Below are 19263 nucleotides of genomic sequence, written 5' to 3' on the forward strand. Positions count from 1 at the left end.
TATTTTCATGGCTAATGATGACTCAAACAAAGCTCCTGTGCCTCTTCCTGCTCCTGCCGATCACTCAACTGGCTCGAATTCTCACTTATTTGTTCTGTTCACTCCTATTCATCTAACCAGATACCATGCACAGATTTAAAGACTCCCCCCGCCACTAGCAATATAGAATAATTCTCAGGTCATATTTCCACTTTTGTACTACGATTGTCAAGACTTTAAATTCAAAACCACAAGGTCAGAAATTGTCAGTTTTGGGTAGGACTTGGAAACTGGGCAACCAGTACAAAATCAGCTATGGCTGAGGTTGAGACCCATTTTCTTTGTCTTGGCACTCACTCCTCCATCATCAGGCAATCACATCATCTGCAACTGGTCATAACGCTGTGAACACAAGCACTAAATCCCGTGCTTGCAAATGAGGTAACACTTCTGATGCTATTGGCTCAGAGACTTTGCCATCCTCTGCAGGCGGAGGGCACAGGAATTCAACCAGCTACTTCTCGACCCACCAAAATTCTTCTGCAAGAGAGTGCTGTGTTCAAGAAAGGGGATGGGTTTCTATCCCATCACACACACAAACCCATTTTGCTTATAGTCCTCTCCTCCATGCTGTGATGGGAGGGCACTAAAATATATAATCCCTGTATAACAGGCTCTTACATAACACACACCTCAAATTCAAAGAACAGATTACATATAGTTTTGGTGTGTGGTCGTTGCTTGCAGGCATTTATTTTTTTCAAGGGCAAACCTAAGAATACTCTGATGGCTGGGTTATTTTGGGAGCTGTACTCCAAAAAAAAAAAAAAGTGATGTGTTCAAGCAGTGACCTCAGTTCACCCCTATTCCCATCCAGAAGAGGGATACTAATTTATTCTCCTAGATTTACTGGTTTTCTGTTCGTCAGAGATACACACACCTTCCAACTCAGCAGCCATAGCTGCTAAAGTTATAGTAAGGAGCCTTGTGACACTGTGCTTAAACTCCTGTATTGCAGTCAAAACACTGCTTACAACCCAGGTTCAATCCCAGGTATCTAGCTTGGGGTTCACTCAGCCTTCCATTTTTCTGAGGTGGGTAAACTGAGTACCCAGTTTGCTGGGGTGGGTGGGTGTTTAATGTGTAGCTTGCATAATTAAATTGTAAACTGCCCATAAAGTGCTTTAAGCACTATGGGACAATATATAAGCAGCACACTTTGCTTTAAAGTTAGATAGTTTTACCATGGAATAAGCTGCTACTCTAGAGACAGCAGGCCACAGAAGCACCTTGATTTTAAATAAAACGTGCAGTCCAACCATAATCACTATTGTATACAAAGGTCTTAACAAGACACCTTCCTTTGGAACGAGACGTGTGTGGAAAAAAAACCCATCCCACTCTTAAAAAATTTATTTATACAAGCACCAGGACTGAAAGGCAGTTCATAGATGATATAAAACTGTGCTCACGACCTGGGGTTCAAATCCCAGGTAGCCAGCTCAAGGTTGACTCAGCCTTCCATCCTTCCGAGGTCGGTAAAATGAGTACCCAGCTTGCTGGGGGGGCAATGTTTAGCCTGTATAATTAAAAAATTGTAAACCGCCCGGAGAGTGCTTGTAGTGCTATGGGGCGATATATAAGTCCAATAAATAAATAAATAATAAATAAATATACTGTTCCCCACAAAATCTGCATGCGTGTCATTGTGCATTCAAGGGGCAAGGTCTCTGTAGCAACAGCCACCAGAAAAGGCCTGCCCTGTTTAGGTTACGCTGTGCGCCACACATGGGAAGAATGGGGGTGAAGTGCAGGGTGCGGCCGGCAGGGAAGGAAAAAGTGAGCTCCTACCTCAGGTAGTCTCTGCGGCACAGGATAAGGTTGGCTTTGGTGTACAAGGTAGAGCCTACCTCTCCCAAACGGCAGTCACAGCATGCGCACTTCAGGCAGTCTTCATGCCAGTATTTGTCCAGGGCTTTTAGGAGGTACCTGTCTTTAATTTTACGGTTGCAGCCAGCACAACCTTTCGGTTTGGTGTCTGGCTGGACAGAGAGCATTTGTATACCTGAAATGAGAAGAGAGAGGAAAGTGGAATTAAGTTACGGCCTAGAGATGGGCAGAGCTGTTTTCTCCTCCACCGCCCTCCCAGCAACAAACAAGAATTTTGATAGTAGAGTTCAAACTTCCCCTTTTCTTCAGAATTTCTCAGTTTTTTCTTCTCTAGACTTGCCTCCTCCCATATGGTGTGTTCCATTAGGAACCATTCTCACGAACCCAACCAGAATGACTATTTTTGGGTTACAACTCCAGAAATCCTACAGCTGGGATGAGAGCTCACGTCTGACCCACCATGGATGGCTCCCAGTTGGGGGCAGATGATAAGACATCGAAGCTCGAAATTCTCAGGGAAGGCTGCTACATAACTTCTACCTCCAAATAAAATAATAATAATAATCCAGTGACAGTTTGCGTCCTAGATCTCCAACACAATAGTGGCTTCCTACTAAATGTGATTTAAGTTACACTCAATCTAGCACCTTGTCCTTACCCGGATGCCCCCAAAAGTTCCACAAGCATCATAATAAAGCAACAGAGGTAGTTTCCCCAACTCTCAGCTGACATATCATCTTTAAAACTGGAGGGTTCCATCCATCCATTAGGACCAAAATCACTTACTGGCATTAGTTGGTCCAATCCCTTTTTAAATCCACCAATGCCAGTAGCTCTCACAACTCCTTATCACAATAAATTCCACACAATGTAATTAATGTGCTTTCTATTAAGAAATGCTTCCTTGCACTCTTCTTAAATTTACCACTGATATATTTTTATTGGGTGATGCAGTAATCTAGCATTATGAGACTTCCTCCACCCTTTCTCCATACTGCAGATGCAAAAATCTCTCAATCCTAAAATTAATTCCTATTTCCCGATTCCCACCTGCATTCTTGCCCTACGCTCAGTTGAAAGCTGGTTATGAAATGAAGGAGTGTTTTCTTTTCTTTGCAAGAGAATTTAAATATACTTTTTCCATTTGAAAAGGTGCATATTTTTTGCATAAATGTTAATGTGCACATTTCCCCCCACTGTTTATAGTGTGCATAATGTATGCATTTTAAGATGTTCCTGTTTCTTTCCTATGCAAAGTTTTATCTGTTTTAATGTGAAATAAAAGAAACCATTATCCCAAATAACCCACACCTGTCTTACATAATCCTCCCTGCACTCTGAGCAATTACTGTGTGGGGAGTTTTAAAAAAACAGGACTGGAACAACAGATGATTTAGTTGCAGATCATCATCATTTGCCACCAAGTCAATTCTGACTTATGGTGACCTTTCTTTACAGGGTTTTCCAGACAGAGAGTACTTTGAAATGGTTTATCATTCCCTTCTTCTGGGGATGCCCTGGGACTGTGCAGCTTGCCCAAGGTCGCACAGCCTGGCTCTACTCACAGGAGGCCCAGTGGGGAATCAAACCTTCAACCTTTGACTCTGCAGCCAGATACTTAAGCCACTGAACTATCCAGCTAGCTTCAGCTACATTGCCAGACATTTAAAAAGCAAACAAAGGTGACATACAACCGGCAAAATATGGAGATCAGGGGATGAGAAGAGGAAGGAATGGAATAGAGAAGGTGACTTCCAGATAATAGCTTTCACGTTTTCTCACAAATCCTACTACCAATCTATTCCAAGAACACAGTGAGATATTTTCTACTTGCTTTTTGCTCGAGTGCAAGCTATTTTCTGTTTTACTGCCAGGTACAACAGATCCTCTGCGTATTATTCTTTCTGTGCCATACCTGGCCGCTATGTCTGTTCACATAATTTCCTGCATCTTTCATTTCTCCTAAAGGTACCCTGAGCCTCTTTGGCATGCAGATTTGGGAGGCACTGTGTGCTTAATTGCACAGCACATCTCAGTAGTTACAGAACATATTCTGTACCCAACAGAACTAATTTTTTTTTGTTCATACTTAATTTTATGCACTTCAATCACATCCCTGCTAGGCCCTTTCTTTTGTAAACTAACAAGGCACAAACAGATCCATTTCTCTTCAACATTAACCTTTTCTGGTGTACTGTTCCTGCTCCCTCAAATGGGGAACCCCAGAAAGATGACAGTTACAGCCCAACTTGGCTATCAAACTTACACATGTCTTGGCCTCCAGTTCGGCATGTGAGTAACCAACCCTCTCTCCAAAAACACATAAATGCCAGCCTTATCGTTTTCCCCTCAGAATCTCTCCTGATTCAAATTGGATGGCAATTCCAAAAGATCTTACTGCATCTCTTATTTCCTCCCAAGATGCAAGCCTTGAGTTATGCATATACAGTGGTGTCCCGCTAGACGATTACCTCGCAAAACAGTGAATTCGCTAGACAATGAGTTTTTGCGATCGCTATAGCGCTTCGTAAAATGGTGTTTCCTATGGGCAATTTTCGCTGGACGATGTTTTGGACCGTGCTTTGCAGGACATTTTTTTTTCCGGGACCAATTTTCGCAAGATGACGATTTTGACAGCTGAGTCTGCGGCTTGCAAAACTGGTGTTTTCAGGACTGTTTTTAGCAAGACAGCGATTTTTACAGCTGATCCGTGCTTTGCAAAACCGTTTCTCTATGCACAATTTTCGCAAAACGACAACAATTTTTCCCCAATGGAACGCATTAAACGGATTTCAATGAATTCCAATGGGGAACCGCATTTCGCAAGATGATGTTTTCACAAGACAGCGATTTTCGCTGAACGAATTAACATCGTCTTGCGGGGCACCACTGTATTATAGTTATCAGGATGCATTTTCAATATAGAATTCATCCTCAGTATCGTCTTGATTTAAATAGTTATTTTTAGATCGCTTACTATCTTTGCCTGAAATGTAATAGCCTGCAGACAAAGGTTCCCGCCCTGAACCAGGGAAGGTTTCTTCCAATCCAATCCAACTGCAACAAGACATATCACATCACTACCAAGTTAGGAGCAATGTTCCAAGACTATCACTACATTTAAGAAGGATTGCTTTTATTTCACTTAAGCATGCACAGCAAGGATCTCCAAAACACTGAGTGTAATAGGTGGGATATGCATTATTTAAATTCTAAAGAATGTGATGAGTATGCATGTCTCAACTAGGTCCCTAATATGACAGTTTTCTCCGGTCTGGAAAGAACGGCCTTCAGAGTTGAAATGTTCCAAGCGCCAAGAATGGGTCCCTAAAGTGGTAACTCTAGATATTGAATTAAACTTATAATCTGCTGCAGGCAACCGAAATGGGACAGGAAAGAAAGGAAAATGAAAGAGGAATGCTGTTCCCTCCTTTAGGGAAAGACACCGAGGAATAATGAAACAAATCATTTCAACTTTAAATAGAAACCCTAATGGATAGAATATAAGCCTAGCAGAGACATAAATACACCAAATCTGCACAAGCCCTGGAGCCCAATTCTTAGCAACTCCAGGTGGCAGCTTAGAAAGTTCAGATAGCAAGAGAAGGATTCTGCCTGAGCCTCTGCAATAAACAACGCAATAGCCAGCTTTCTGCACCCTGTAATTTAGGATTTACATATACGTACAGAAATTAACCATGTTTTCCTTGCAGCTCAGAAACTTAAAATTTTGGTTATGAGCTTTGTTCCATAGTTGAGTCAGAAAATTTGCACGCAGGGTAAAGCTAAATAATAGTACTGCTAAACTTCGGTATACGTCCAACAGAAAAGCAGAGCTATCCATCACCAAGTGCTGCAGAGCAATGTTAGAACTCCCCACCCCCTTAGCAAGCACTGGTGTGTGAATGGAACAAGTACACAAGTGTGTTGTGGGGGGGTATCAGAGGGCTTGGACCATAAGGTCTGGTGTCTTAAGTCTCTGACAGCAGGGCACTTCATGGGCAGAGAAAAGTTGCAGATGTCATTCTTGCCGCTCCATAGTTCTACCTGGATAACAACTGGAAGATGTAACATAATTTATCAGTCCAGCCACATTAGGTGACCCAGGGAACCAACCGGTACCCTGATGGTCCTCTATTAATATGCATTTACATTTTGCCTTTCAGTCCCAAACAGAATCCTCAAGGAAACTCACAGCTCCCCACTGTGCCTCTCAGGAGAAAATGCCAGCCTGCGTAGCCTTGGGCAAGCTACACAGTCCCAGAGCACCCCCACAAGAGGGACTGGTAAACCACCTCTATATATTATATACCTAGAAAACTCTTAAAAAGTTTGCCATTAGTCAACATTTGACTTAACTGCACAGAACCTATTTGTGGTCTCATTCAGAAAATGTTAGGTCATGGTAAAATACTAAGCAAGAACTGTGCTGAGGATCTAAACATATGGGGAAAACTATAAGTGAGGTCGCATCCTTTATAAAAACCCAGATCATCAGTGCTTCTTTATCCCTTGGTAATCTCAGGAACCAGATGGACTTCCAGGTCATGAATAAATCTTGAAGTAGTTGTATATGGGTGAGAAGTTCCATTTATTTTGTTATGAACTTTCTTTTTTAAAAAAGAAAATATTGGGAGGGGGAGGAGGGGAAGACTAGTTTTGTCCATCCAGTTAAAATGGTTTGCAAAACTCCTGTAAGTCTAACCAATTCCTTGTGCCTTTCATTCTGTCTACAGTGATACATTCAATTTGCCATCTCTCTCTCTTTTCATCCTGAGAAGGTCTTCAGCGTTTAACAATTAAATAGCAGGCAGATACAACATGGATCATAGGGACGTGGTGGCGCTGCGGGCTAAACTGCAGAAGCCTGTGCTGCAGGGTCAGAAGACCAAGCAGTCATAAGATCGAATCCATGCGACGGAGTGAGCTCCCGTTGCTTGTCCCAGCTCCCGCCAACCTAGCGGTTCGAAAGCATGCAAATGCAAGTAGATAAATAGGGACCACCTCGGTGGGAAGGTAATAGCGTTCCGTGTCTAAGTTGCACTGGCCATGTGACCACGGAAGATTGTCTTTGGACAAAAACGCTGGCTCTGTGGCTTGGAAACGGGGATGAGCACTGCCCCCTAGAGTCGAACACGACTGGACAAAAATTGTCAAGGGGAACCTTTACTTTTATGTAGATAGCAGCACTCCAATGAATAGTGTTGGGATTTGTGCTACCTCTTACATTGGTTGCAGAGCTCAGGGTGGCTATGAAGGACCTGCCACTCAGAGGAGCACCAGAAAAGGGAAACCCGGGCATCGCTTGTTGAGGGGGGGCATTGCCCGGGCCATCACATGGGTTGAGCAAAGTGTAGGTCTCAAGAGGTTGAACTATAGCTCTTAGCATCCTCTGCCATTGGTTATGCTGGCCAAGGCCAATGGGAATTCCAGCTTAACATATCAAAGGTGCATTTTGTCCACCATTTGTTGAGAATGTTCCATTATAGTGTGTGTGTGTGTGTGTGTGTGTGAGAGAGAGAGAGAGAGAGAGAGAGAAAGAGAGAGAATGTCCCATTATATTGTGTGGGGCTTTCCTGTCTCTTATGACAGCTCCTCTTTCCAGAAGAGTGGTGATTCCGTTGGAAAGAACCTTCACGACTAGCCCTTCCATTGCAGTTGTTTTCCACACCACCCCTAAAAATGTGCAGCGCCATATTTGGGGGAAACAGTGCCCATGAGACAGGATGGTATCTTTCTGCTACTGTCCATGTGCATTTTGGGTAAAACCTACTGTTACTTGTCACATGCCCATTTAGACAAGACTGCTATTGAAGTATATATTGCAGTTTATTTTTTCAGAAGGAAAAAAAAGTTCAATAGGAAGCAAAAAGTTATGCCTGAATCCAAAAAGTAATTACGTAATAAGGACTACACTGCAAAAACCTCTGTTTCGTTTCTGCTCTTCCTCACCACTGGTGCAATGTAATGTCCATCTGTAATGTAATGTCCGTCTGTAATGTAATGTCCATCTAACTCTCTGTATATATCAATATAAAGAGAGTTAGATGGACATTACATTACATCAGGAATGGATCAGTGCGCTCACATTGGGCTTAATGCTTTTGCAAATTACCCCTTTTAAAATAAACTGTGTGAACCAGTAGATATTAATGTACAAGGGAGAAAAGGCTGTGAGCAATGTGAGGTAAGAGAAATATTTTTAAAAAACACAATATAAATAAACAAAGCGAACAAACAAAAACAGTGAAAAACTTTGGACGCGGAGCATATATAATCACAGAGCATTTCTCTTAAAGAGACAGTGCATTCTACAAGGTGTTATTCACAAATCTGTTCTGCGTTTCTGAAGTTGTTCTTGTGTGCTGCTCAAAGCTTTTCCCAGGAAACAAAATTCCAGGCTCAGATATGTAGGATCAAAGACTAGTCTCACCTAGGGAGGGGACAAGTTTTCACCTCATAATTGCCTCTCTAAATTGTGCATTAGGGTAAAAAGCTCAAATACACAATAAAAGCTGTGGCAGGTATGAGAGATAGGTCAGTAAAAAACAGTAAGTAAAAGGTTGTCGAAAATGGGGGGGAATACAGTCCTTATCATTAGTTTTTATTTGGGAAATACTATCAAGGTATCTCATAAACCGTAACTATATAGTAGCTAGCAACTCCACCCTTATTCATATCAGAGGGTTGCACAATTTAAAATTATGGCCACATATGAAATACAGGTAAAATTACAAAACAAATTAAAATGTTAAAATAATTATGACTGTTTTTGGCCAGAAGCAGGCTACTTCCATAGTGTTATCTCGGCTTCTGAATGGGCAGTGCCAGCAAAATAATGGATATTTTCAATGGGGTTAGGTTTTAGGCTGCCAGTAATAATCCTGCATGATTCATTAAGAGCTAGGGCCACTTGTTTGGCATAGATTTGTACCACTGTTGTGGGGTATTACAGGGGTAAAGGTTTTTGTGGTTGTTTTTGTGGTTTTGTTGCAGTGTGACCCAGCCAGTTTCCTGGATGCCATTTCTGGTGGCAGCTTTCTGTTTGGTGTTTAGATAGTGTTGTTTGTAGGCCAAGGTTTAATCCAGAATGACACCCAAATAACTCCCAGAAACCCCAACCAGTGGCGAAGGTTTCTGGGAATTGTAGTCCAAGAACACCTGGGTTGCCTAAGGTTGGTAACCACTGGCATAGATGAAACTCCAGGAGTATGGGAGTGTTGGTTGATCATTTGTGTAAATGTTAAAAGGTAATGATGCCAGGAACTACCATGTAGGAGACAATTCTTTTGATTTCTCCAGTGACTAGGCCTGCCTCAAAATTCAGCAAAGAATCTTTAGTTTTGAAGTAGAATGGTGACCATTTCTGTTAGTCTATGATCTTTAGTCAGAGGGTAGAGTTTTCTGAAGAGAAGACTCCTTGGAAAAGACCCACATGTTGGGAAAGTGTGAGGGCAAGAGGAGAAGGGAATGACATAGGACGAGATGGATGGACAGTGTCATCAAAGCTATTAACATGAATTTGACCCAACTCCGGGAGGCAGTGGAAGACAGGAGGACCTGCCGTGCTCTGGTCCAGGGGGTCACGAAGAGTCGAACATGACTTAACGACTAAAAACAATAAAGAGTTTTCTGAGCAGCAATTAATGGTGAACAGTATCATATGTTAATGAGAGGTCAACAAATGTTGCTCCATTTATTTTATATTTCAAAACCATCTTCTTCTGTGTGCTGGGTTAGATTTAAGATTGAGCTGCAGCACTCTTGCAAGATCTAAAGCATGCCTGTTTTGGGATAAGAAAATATTCGATTTTATGGGCTAAACTGTTTAATACTATTTGTTCAAACACTTTGTATAAGTGGTGTAGTAGGGAAATTGGCCTGTACTGTACATTTTGGGTTCTGATAGTTCTTTGCCTGGTTTCATTATAGCAATTATCTCTGCCTTTGACCATCTTTCATTGACGAGTGACTCCAGATAAATCAGATATATGAAGATGCATGAATTTTGGGGAGTTCTTATCAGAAACAAACCCCATAAACTTAACCATCATCTGCCCTGGCCAAAATCAATTGCTGCAGTTATTCCCAGCATGAGGAGGTCCGTGATGTAAAGGTAAAGGTTCCCCTTGACACGGAATGCTGTTACCTTCCCACCGAGGTGGTCCCTATTTATCTACTTGCATTTGCATGCTTTCGAACCGCTAGGTTGGCGGGAGCTGGGACAAGCAATGGGTGCTCACTCCGTCGCGTGGATTCGATCTTACGACTGCTTGGTCTTCTGACCCTGCAGTATAGGCTTCTGTAATTTAGCCCACAGCGCCACCACGTATCTACATACCACCAGCTAAACTCAACAGGGGTTGCCTACTGGGAAGGGCATTGAGGTAGGTTCACAAGGGGATACGATGCCAAGTGAAGGAAGGAGTCTCCATGTGAATGCCTACTTAATATAAGCCTGGCTTACGCTCTTTCTTTACAAAAATCAACAGCACTAGACAAACAAACAGCACCAGCCATCCCACCCTCATAAATCATATCAGTATCAGCTGGTGCCAGCAGACTCATATTTTCAGTGCATTCAGGTAGCATCACAATCAAATGCACTTTAAGTAATACAGGTGCCTTAAGATGTGTAACTAAGATAAGTTTCTAGAACCTGAGATGGAAGACCATTGTTTTCTTGAGGAACACAATGATTTAAAGATCAGATGGGATTTTTGTCTTGTCTTTCCTGGCAACCTCAAAAAGCTCTTCTATGTGTAGCCTTGGGATCTTGGAGTGTAAAGGAAAGAGGAGGCTGAAAGGAGTAATTATTCTACCCCCGAACAACAACTGGCTACCATCACAAGCATCTTCTAATAAGAGATACAGAGCTTGAAAAGACCTGCTTACAAATAAGTAGTTACCTGTAATTAGATTATTTTCTCAATAAATAAGCCGTAACCATATGTGATGACTGTGTTTAACAAGAAAAAACTTCACTCATTATGAAGAGTAACTATAAACTTTTACAAATGCAGGAACAGGTGATTATCTTTATTAGACCGCTAAAAACATATATATAACAGAGCAAACAAACAACGAGCTTTTGATGATAGTTCATCTTCTTCAGGCTGAGCACCAAGTTCTTGTGGGTAGCTCCAAAATTATATGTTTTGATTAAAGTTCCAAAGTCTAATGGCCACTGTTGGGGGCCAGGTGTAGCTTCTTTTAAAAAATCTGTTTTTTTTTTGTTCTTTTTTATTTTAGTGGTACAATAAAGGTATCACCTGTTCCTGCATTTGTATTGTTTTGGGGATCACACAGCAGTTTCCTGATTTTTTAAAAAATAAACTACGTTTCTTTTATACTTATGGTGTGTGCCTTCACCAAACAGTAAAAGAAGAAATATCACAGAGTCTGAAGGCTGTCTTGTGCTACACCTTGTGCTGTTGTGGTTGTTGAGGCAGTTAAAAGGAATATAGGAAGAGACTACATTTTGTACCCCTGGACATCATTTTATAACATCCAGATGTTTGTGTTTCCCCCCCCCCATAAAATAAGCAAAAGAAACAGGATTATGAAATGGGCAAGTAAACTGCTTTGTAAAAATGGTGAAACTCTGATGTTAAATACATACTGTCTGCTGCGCTGGCATTATAATCATAGTTAATTCCCTTTTTTAAAGTCATTGACTAATATTCACATTTGATATATACACCAGTGTCTCCCAGGAAAACATAAAACATTTTATAGCGCATTTCAATCATGCAGAGAAATTTCGACAGTATATTATTACATTTTACAACAGCCCTAAGAAGTATTGCCAGGATTAGACCCATAACAGGTGTGATTTGGGAACTAAGTGAGGGGACGGCTTCTTTATTGGCTGCATTGCAAATTCATAAGTGAGGTTGAATTCAGAAACTCTGACTTGCACATTTACCTACTCAGTTACACTAGGTCAGTAGATGTTCCCTTGTTCTAAGCATAGAAATGTAGTTAACTGTTTAAAGCAGCTGTATTTCCCATACATAATAAATCAGGACAAAAACAAAACAAAACATGAAGTATTCTCTTAGTGGTAAAAAATCACAGTAAGAATCACTTCAGTCGCAACTCAACAGTTTGACAGGTGTTCAAATAAGAAATATACACCTTTCAGACCTGCTTGACTTAAGGTGGAGATTTTGCAGTGTAATGTAATTTTGAGTCCCAACACAGATTTTTATGAACACTGTAATCTTAATTTCCGTTTTGTGATTCTGGAAGCTTCAAACTTCTGCTGACATTTAGGACTCACGACTTACTGCATCAACTAGGAGGCGTTAGAAAAGATGGGAACTAAGCTGTAGCTATTCTCATCACCATGAAGCTTGCATAGAATTCCTGGTGGATAATACAGCAATGCGAACCATGTCCTTAAAAGTTCACCTTTTCCGTTTAAACAGCTGGACACTGAAAAATGAGAAACTGCAATGAACTGTGAATAACTTCCACCACCGCACAGCTTCTGCTAAATGCCTAGGCACGTGGCACAAGGCTGCGTGTGTTTATCAAGAAGCAAGTAAAACTGATTTCAATGGGGCTATAAGACTGAAACTTTAAGAATTTAAGACTTTCTTTAAAGATAAGATGCTGCAATTTAAAGGTATTCAGACTTCAAACACACCCAGAGGCAATGTCAAAATGTTGTGGTGGTGGGGACAGTTTTATTCCAATGCACAAAAAGTATCCCTCAGATCTCTCTTCACAACACATGCACCATGATGCAGGGAAAGACAGCAATGTCTTATTTCGAAGAAATTCATTTCAATAAACAGACAGGCTCTTAAATTCCTCTCAGCACCTCAGGATAGCCACTGCGGATTGGCAAGCTGTTTGTGGAGAATGTCCTATTGCCTTCAGGGTCCCTGTTACTTTCGAGTTGTCTGACAGTTTAAGGAGGGGAAATCATAATTTATTTATTTATTTGATTTATTTGATTTATACCCCCGCCTATCTGGACCAGTGGGCCACTCTAGGCGGAAAAAGAGATCCAAAAGGAGCCTATGCAGCATGGCAAGCAAGAGTAAGTGGGGGGCCACTTCATTTCTAAAAACTGGCGAGCTTTTAATTGCCTGGATTGCATTGTAAGGCACCCCAACGCTTGATTGCCTCCATTATATTCTCTTGTTCTGTGCCATTCATGCCCCCCCTTTCCCAACACAGATCCTGCAGTTAACACAACAAAGTAACCGTAACTCTGTAACACCCTGGAGTTGTCTCTCCCCCCCCCCAAAAAAATCCCCACCTTCATTGCTCAGTATATGGGACTTTCGTCTCCTTTGGCACTAATTGCTCCCTTCCTCCAAAACAATGAACAACAATAACAACCACTTTCTCTCCTCCCCCCCCCACCGCCTGCAAACACACTACACTTTCCTTCAACCACATGCCAGAAACTTGGGTGCGAAAGAACCACCAGAAAAGAGAGAGAGAGAGGAAGGAATGCAAAGTCACAAAAGAGGGTGTGCAAGGGGGGGGGAGAGGCGAAGCCACCACATCCTCACAGCTGGGAGCACCAGTTCAGGAGAAAGAAATCTGGCCACTGCCAAAAGATGACAAAAGGGCTGCCCCCCACCCCACCCCCAGCCCTCTCTCTGCTTCCCTTGGCTGACAACTGCTCCGTTCCTCAAAGCTTATATTTGGTCTGGGGCCTAAAATCTTGTTTCTCTGTTCACTGGCCCACATCTTCTCTGCATCCTACAGCTCTCTGAGGGGGTAACAAGTGCAAACATTTCTCCCTCTCACACACACACACACACAGTACGTATAACCTATTTTATAACCCACACCACTAACTCAAGGGTGGTTGTTTCCTTTTTGACGTCTACAACCCACAAATTATTTCTCCGGCTACCCCCCCCCCCCGGCTCAACTGCTCCCCATTCTCCTCTAACCACCCAACACTCTCCCGCCCACCCCCACCCTAAATTAAATGTAAGGCTGCTGGGAGCCAATTTCCCCCCCCTCTTACGCCGCCCCCCCTCCTTTTCTTCCATTGCAGCTGTAAGACTCCAAGAGATACTGACATTTTTTTCCCCACTCTTATCAGTTTAATTACAGTTACCATGGCAGCAAAGTGCTAGCGGTTGGCAAAGGCCAACAAGAGATTTGCAGGAGTGAGCTCAATTTTGATGCAGTTCACATGCAAAAAAAAAAAAAAAAAAAGGAAAGAAGGGGGAGATTTTTTGGGGGGGGGCACAAACCACCACAGAGGATACTTACTCTTTAACAACAAAGGGCCCCTTCCTCTTTTGTCCTTAATGCATGCCAGGCACTGCTAATTTCTGCCCAAACAGCACCAGGACGGATTTGTGTGTGTGTGTGTGTATGGGAGGTCCCTTTGTTATTATTATTGCTATTATTATCAGAGAAAGAGGGTAGGCTATGTTCATTTGGGTAGTCTTAATAAAAACAATTCCCTCCAAAAAGAATCAAGGATTTATTTATTTTTTTAAAGGAAATTGGTCCGGAATAGCGAGACTCTTCACCGCCACTATCACCCTCACCCCAGGTCCAGCTAGCCTGACCAACCTGCTCCGGGGAAGGGGGGGCAGGATCCATGCCTTCCCACTCCCCACCCCCAATAAATCCCCTTCTAAAATCCCCCACGCAGAGATGCTGAAGGCCCAGCAAGCGGCGGCTATGGGGGGGGGGGAGAAGAGGAAGAGAGAGAAGGAGGAGGAGGAGAGGGGGCGAGAGGAGAAACCCAAATCTCAGCAGCACCGAGGACGTCGCGAGGGCAAAACCTTACCAAAACTTTTCTCCTTTTTCTGCATGAGTTGCTTGAAAAGCCGCCGGGCAGGTCCTTCTCATGGAGCAAAGCCTGAGGTGGCCGAGAGGGAAGGCAGGGCGCGAGAAACAGGGGATGAGAGAGAGAATGAGAGAGAAAGAAAGAAAGAGAGGAAGGCTATTGTGCCGAAGCACTTTGGAAAGAGGGTGGGCGGCGGCGATGGTGGAATTGCCCGCCCGCACGTCCGGGGGGGGCACTTTGGCAAAGGGTGCCCCGGTCCTTCTGCAATCGGCGACCAGCACCCACCCGCTCGCCTTCCACTCTGCCCCGGTCTCAGTCCTCTCCAAACCGCGGAGGGAACAAATGGCTTTAATTTAACCCGGCAATCGTTCGCGGGCGATCGGAGGCTTGCCGGGAGCGGGGAGGGAGGAGAGAAAGAAAGAAAGAGGAGAGCAAGCAAGCTGTTGAAAAGAGACCTGGCTACATCACAAAACCCGGTCGGCTCGGGTTTTTTTTTTTTTAATCCCGCCACGCGCACGCACACACACGCACACCCAGGAGGAGTCGTTTTGCTAGCGCTGCTGAACCGCCTGGAGATCGTCCTCGGCTCAGATGCGTTTCTTTTCGTGTAGGGGATGAAGGGTTAAAAAGATCTCTCTTCCCCCCCCCCAAGCAGGCAGAAGCACACAAAAACACACACACACACACACACACACAGAGACCCGCCGCCAGCCGCTTTGTAAATTAAAATGGGGAAGGGGGGGAAACCCCGACTGGATGGCTAGGGAAACGGGACGGGGGGGGGGAGAAGGAGGGAGGCGTCCTGATGACACCCGCGTCTCGCCGGTGCGTTTCAGGCGCGCGCGCCGCTTGGCAAGCCGGCGGGCCCCCGTTGGCGACGCGGCGCCGGGAAAGGGCGAGCGGGCCGGCGCTCACGTTTCATTGTTTAACTTTGCCGGCTGAGGTTTCCTCCTCGAACCCCTTCCAGGCGCGCCGCTCTGCAGTCTGACCTTGCACACACACACAGACACACACACACACACACACACACAGAGAGAGAGAGAGAGAGAGAGAGAGAGAGAGAGAGAGAGAGAGAGAGAGAGCTCTTAGTCTGTCCTCCCTCTTCCTCATCACTCATCATAAAATAACCATAAGAACAAGAATACTAAGAATGGAGCGGGACACGATGTTTACACACACACACACACACACACACACACACACACAAAGAGTTCCGAGTTTTTGGAGCCCAAAGTTGAGATGCCGGCGACTCGGAACCAGAGTTTAGCACTCATGAGCGGGACCAGGGGAAGGGAAAAAGAGAGCGAACCCAAATAAAAAATCTGAGCCAGAACCGAGCCGCTGCAGAGCCGCTTTGCATCAACTTACCTCCTCAATTAAAATCCAAGGTAAAGGTGAGCTGCCCGCACCCGGGACACGGTTTTTCTAGCTTTTCTCCTTGGAGGAAGATGAGAACGCAGCATTGTTGACAGAAGGAAGAAAAGGCGGCGAGACGGAGGGATCGGATGCCAGAGAAAGACCGGGGGGGGGGAGAGGAGAGCCTCCCTGAATGCGCCTCTTTTTGAGTTCTTACGTGGCTTTTTTCCACTTACGAGGTCTTGGAGGATCCGAGGAAGGATTGGGGGGGATCGCCCAGCCTCAGAGCTACAGGTGTCCCTCTAGATGGGGAAGATCTACCTAGTTTACCTGTACGCACCTACATACACACGCACGCGCGCGCATAACCCGTGTGGATCTGGCTGGTCCGGGACTGATCCCCACCCTCCCCACGATCCTGCCTAGAGAAAGAGCGAGAACTTACCTAAAGCAGCGTGCTTGGAGCCGAGCTGTAGAAAGTCAGAGGCGGTCTCGACTGCAGCACGCAATCCCTTAACCAGCCAGACATAATACAGCAAAGGGAAAAAGGTCACTCTTGTTATGGGGAGCGGGCGGGGTGTGGGGGGGGGGAGGGAGACAGAGAGACACCGAGAGAGCGAGCGACCCGCAGCGAAGAGTCGGCGGCGCGCTCGCCAAAGCAGAAGGCGAGAAGCTGCGGCTCGTGGCCGATCTCAGGCTATTTACCGCCACTCACGCTCTCGCAGCTCCCCCCACACACATTCACACACACGCCTCCTTTCCCTCCTCCTCCTCCTCCCCCCCCTCGATCCTCCATTCTCCCCCCCCCCCTTCCTCCCCGCGATCTACAGCTCGCTCGGAAAAGTGCAAAGCAGCCGGGAGACAGATTGGGCTTTGTCGCTAATTTCCCAGGGTGAAAATTTACAAGCCGGCGAGTTGAAGTCAGCAAAAAAAAAAGAAGAAAAAAAAGCATATGCATGTACGAGACGCCAGCCAGCCTGCCAGCGACCCGCCGCCTTACTTTGGGAAGTGACCTTTGCAAAGGAAAGGGTTGGGAGGGTTTTTTTTGGGGGGGGGAAGGAGAGAGAGAGCGCCAGCTAGCAACTTTAGGGCTCTCATCCGAGGGACGGTTTCCCTGGGAGTAAAGCGACGTGTCGGCTTGCAGAAGTCTGCGAAGATCGCAGCTGCCGAAGCGGCCACGATCTTTCGCCATAAATCTTGGGGAGGGGGTGTCTGTGGGTGGGGGGATTGTAGCAGCTCTGCCTTTCTTGTGTTTTCAGACCTGTGCTTTCATCGCGTGCAGGTCCGTGCGCACGTGCCCGAGGACTCGGGGGAAAGCCCTAGAGGAGTCTTAAGTGTGCAACAAGAACAACTCGGGGTAGGGGGTGGGAAGGCGCCCCAGGCCCTTTTAGGGTCGCCAGGAACCAACTTTTTGGGACTGACTTTGGAAACGAGTCGATTACCGGATTCTGAAGAACTGGGGCTAGAAGCATGCGTGGCTTTTTCCTTGCGCCTATCCATTACCCACCACGAATTTCAAATTTTCTCCTCTGTTTTCGACTTCTGCAACTCCCCCTTCCTCTACACACATCCCAGGACACGTGGCTCCGTCTTTTGGACAGGCCCCATGGAGATAGAGAAGGGTGAGCTGTAGCCATGAGTTCCGTCGGCCCCTCTCCGGCAAGACCGAACTCCAGCTGAACTAAAAGGGCCCAGGAGAAAGCAAAGCCACACTTAACCTGGGAGGGCATAATCCAGATGGGGCGTAATGCGGAATAGGCAGTCATATGGCACAAGGCAGACACAGATTGGTGCCATGAGCCTGATTTTCCGCCCTTTTGCACGACAGATTTCAGTCTGATCTTCATCCCTCAGTCCTACTTCTTCCTCCAAATTAGGGCATTAAAGATTTGCTAGGATTGGTACTGTCACTTAATATGTTGCCTTTTCTTCCCCCACGAACGTCGAGCCTACTTATTGTGTCAATAACCGCCACCCTTTTCCATTCCGCTCCCCCCAGGGCATTTTCCTACTTTTAAGAGTCAATCCACAACTGGGAGCGAAAAGGAGAAAGGGGGGAAAACCCGATTAAGAATTTGTGAATGCAGTTGGCAGACTTCAAAGTGCTCTCTGTTGTCTGTCATTAGGAGCTTCTCACACTAAGATTGCCACAAAGCCTTTTTTTTAAGATGTCAGAATCCCCCCCCTCCGTCTTTAAAAAAAATTGAATGACACCCATTATTAAGAGAGGGGGGGCTTTTCAAAAAGCTTTTGAAGCCTCAGAATGATTTGACATCCCAGGCTCACCCTCTCCTGGCCTCTCCCCCTCTCCGGATAATCCAGCAAATGCGGTATTGGCAGCAGTAATGCTAATAATAATAATAATAACAGAAACCGCAGTGAAACGCGACTTGCTTGTTTTGGTGACTGAATTTGGCTCCCTCCCCTACGGGACCCCTTTATTTTACTTCGCAAAACCATAAAGACCAAGGGGCTCCCGAAGCAGGACTGTGCGCGTAAAGGCGCACCCAGAAAGGCGCACGGTGCGCGCTACGCTTCGCGGCGATCCCATTTGCACTCGCAAAAGAGGTATTAACAGAGGCTTAACGACCGGCTCCCTTCTCACCCAAGGGCGGAACGACATCATGTCCAGCTTGGAACTGTCTCGAGTCGCGTCTGTTTACACGCTCTGTCTACAAACACCACTTCGCCTCCCTCCCCCCCCCACCTCTCAAAGTGACCCCGCTCAGGATGGATGTGCGTTGCAACCCATGCTTTCGGTTGGAGGGGTGAAGGAGGGAGAGAAAGAGAGACAGGTTATGTGTGAAGAAAGGGGGAAATAAAATCAGAACAAATGGTACAGCTAATGAGGACAATTAAATTAATTATGTTAAAGGAGATGAAATTCTCTCGCGCGCTCTTTCTCTCTCTCGCCCCCCTCCAGCCTCCCTCCTTCCTTCCTTCTCTCTCCTTCTCCCCCCCCCCCCATCTCTGATCTGTTACCCCTCGCTGGCAACGGCTCCTCCGTAATTCATAGCAACTGATTAGTGCATCTATGCAAATCTTTGTTTAAATCATTCAACTAATTAAATGATGGGATTATTCCTCTGCCTACGGTGACATCATGCGCAGTAATTAGTACTCTATTTGGACTGTGGCAATAAAGATACCCGGTGTCAACACCAACGTGCAAGAGACATTAAGCACTTTGTCACTTTTCGTGTGTGTGTGTTTGTGTGGGTGGAAGAAAGAGAGAGAGAGAGAGAAAAGAACCTGAA

The 19263-nt window shown here is 45.1% G+C and overlaps 1 protein-coding gene across 7 annotated transcripts in view; it reads right to left on the bottom strand.

Annotated features, from left to right (window-relative positions):
• LMO3 (LIM domain only 3) overlaps positions 1–19263 on the bottom strand; it is a 91714-nt gene that overhangs the window by 70129 nt on the left and 2322 nt on the right. For 3 of the 7 annotated variants that reach the window (XM_078376400.1, XM_078376401.1, XM_020808564.3), the window contains one exon: positions 1831–2044. In XM_078376400.1, coding sequence (XP_078232526.1) covers positions 1831–2036 — 206 coding nt within the window. In that variant the 5' untranslated portion in view covers positions 2037–2044. Of the gene's footprint in view, positions 1–1830; positions 2045–14121; positions 14864–16018; positions 16710–19263 lie in introns of those variants that run through there. The other 4 variants (XM_020808563.3, XM_020808565.3, XM_020808562.3 and 1 more) reach the window with 4 other exon arrangements.

The sequence above is a fragment of the Pogona vitticeps genome, chromosome 5 (genome assembly GCF_051106095.1).
Source record: "Pogona vitticeps strain Pit_001003342236 chromosome 5, PviZW2.1, whole genome shotgun sequence".
Classification (NCBI taxonomy): domain Eukaryota; kingdom Metazoa; phylum Chordata; class Lepidosauria; order Squamata; family Agamidae; genus Pogona; species Pogona vitticeps.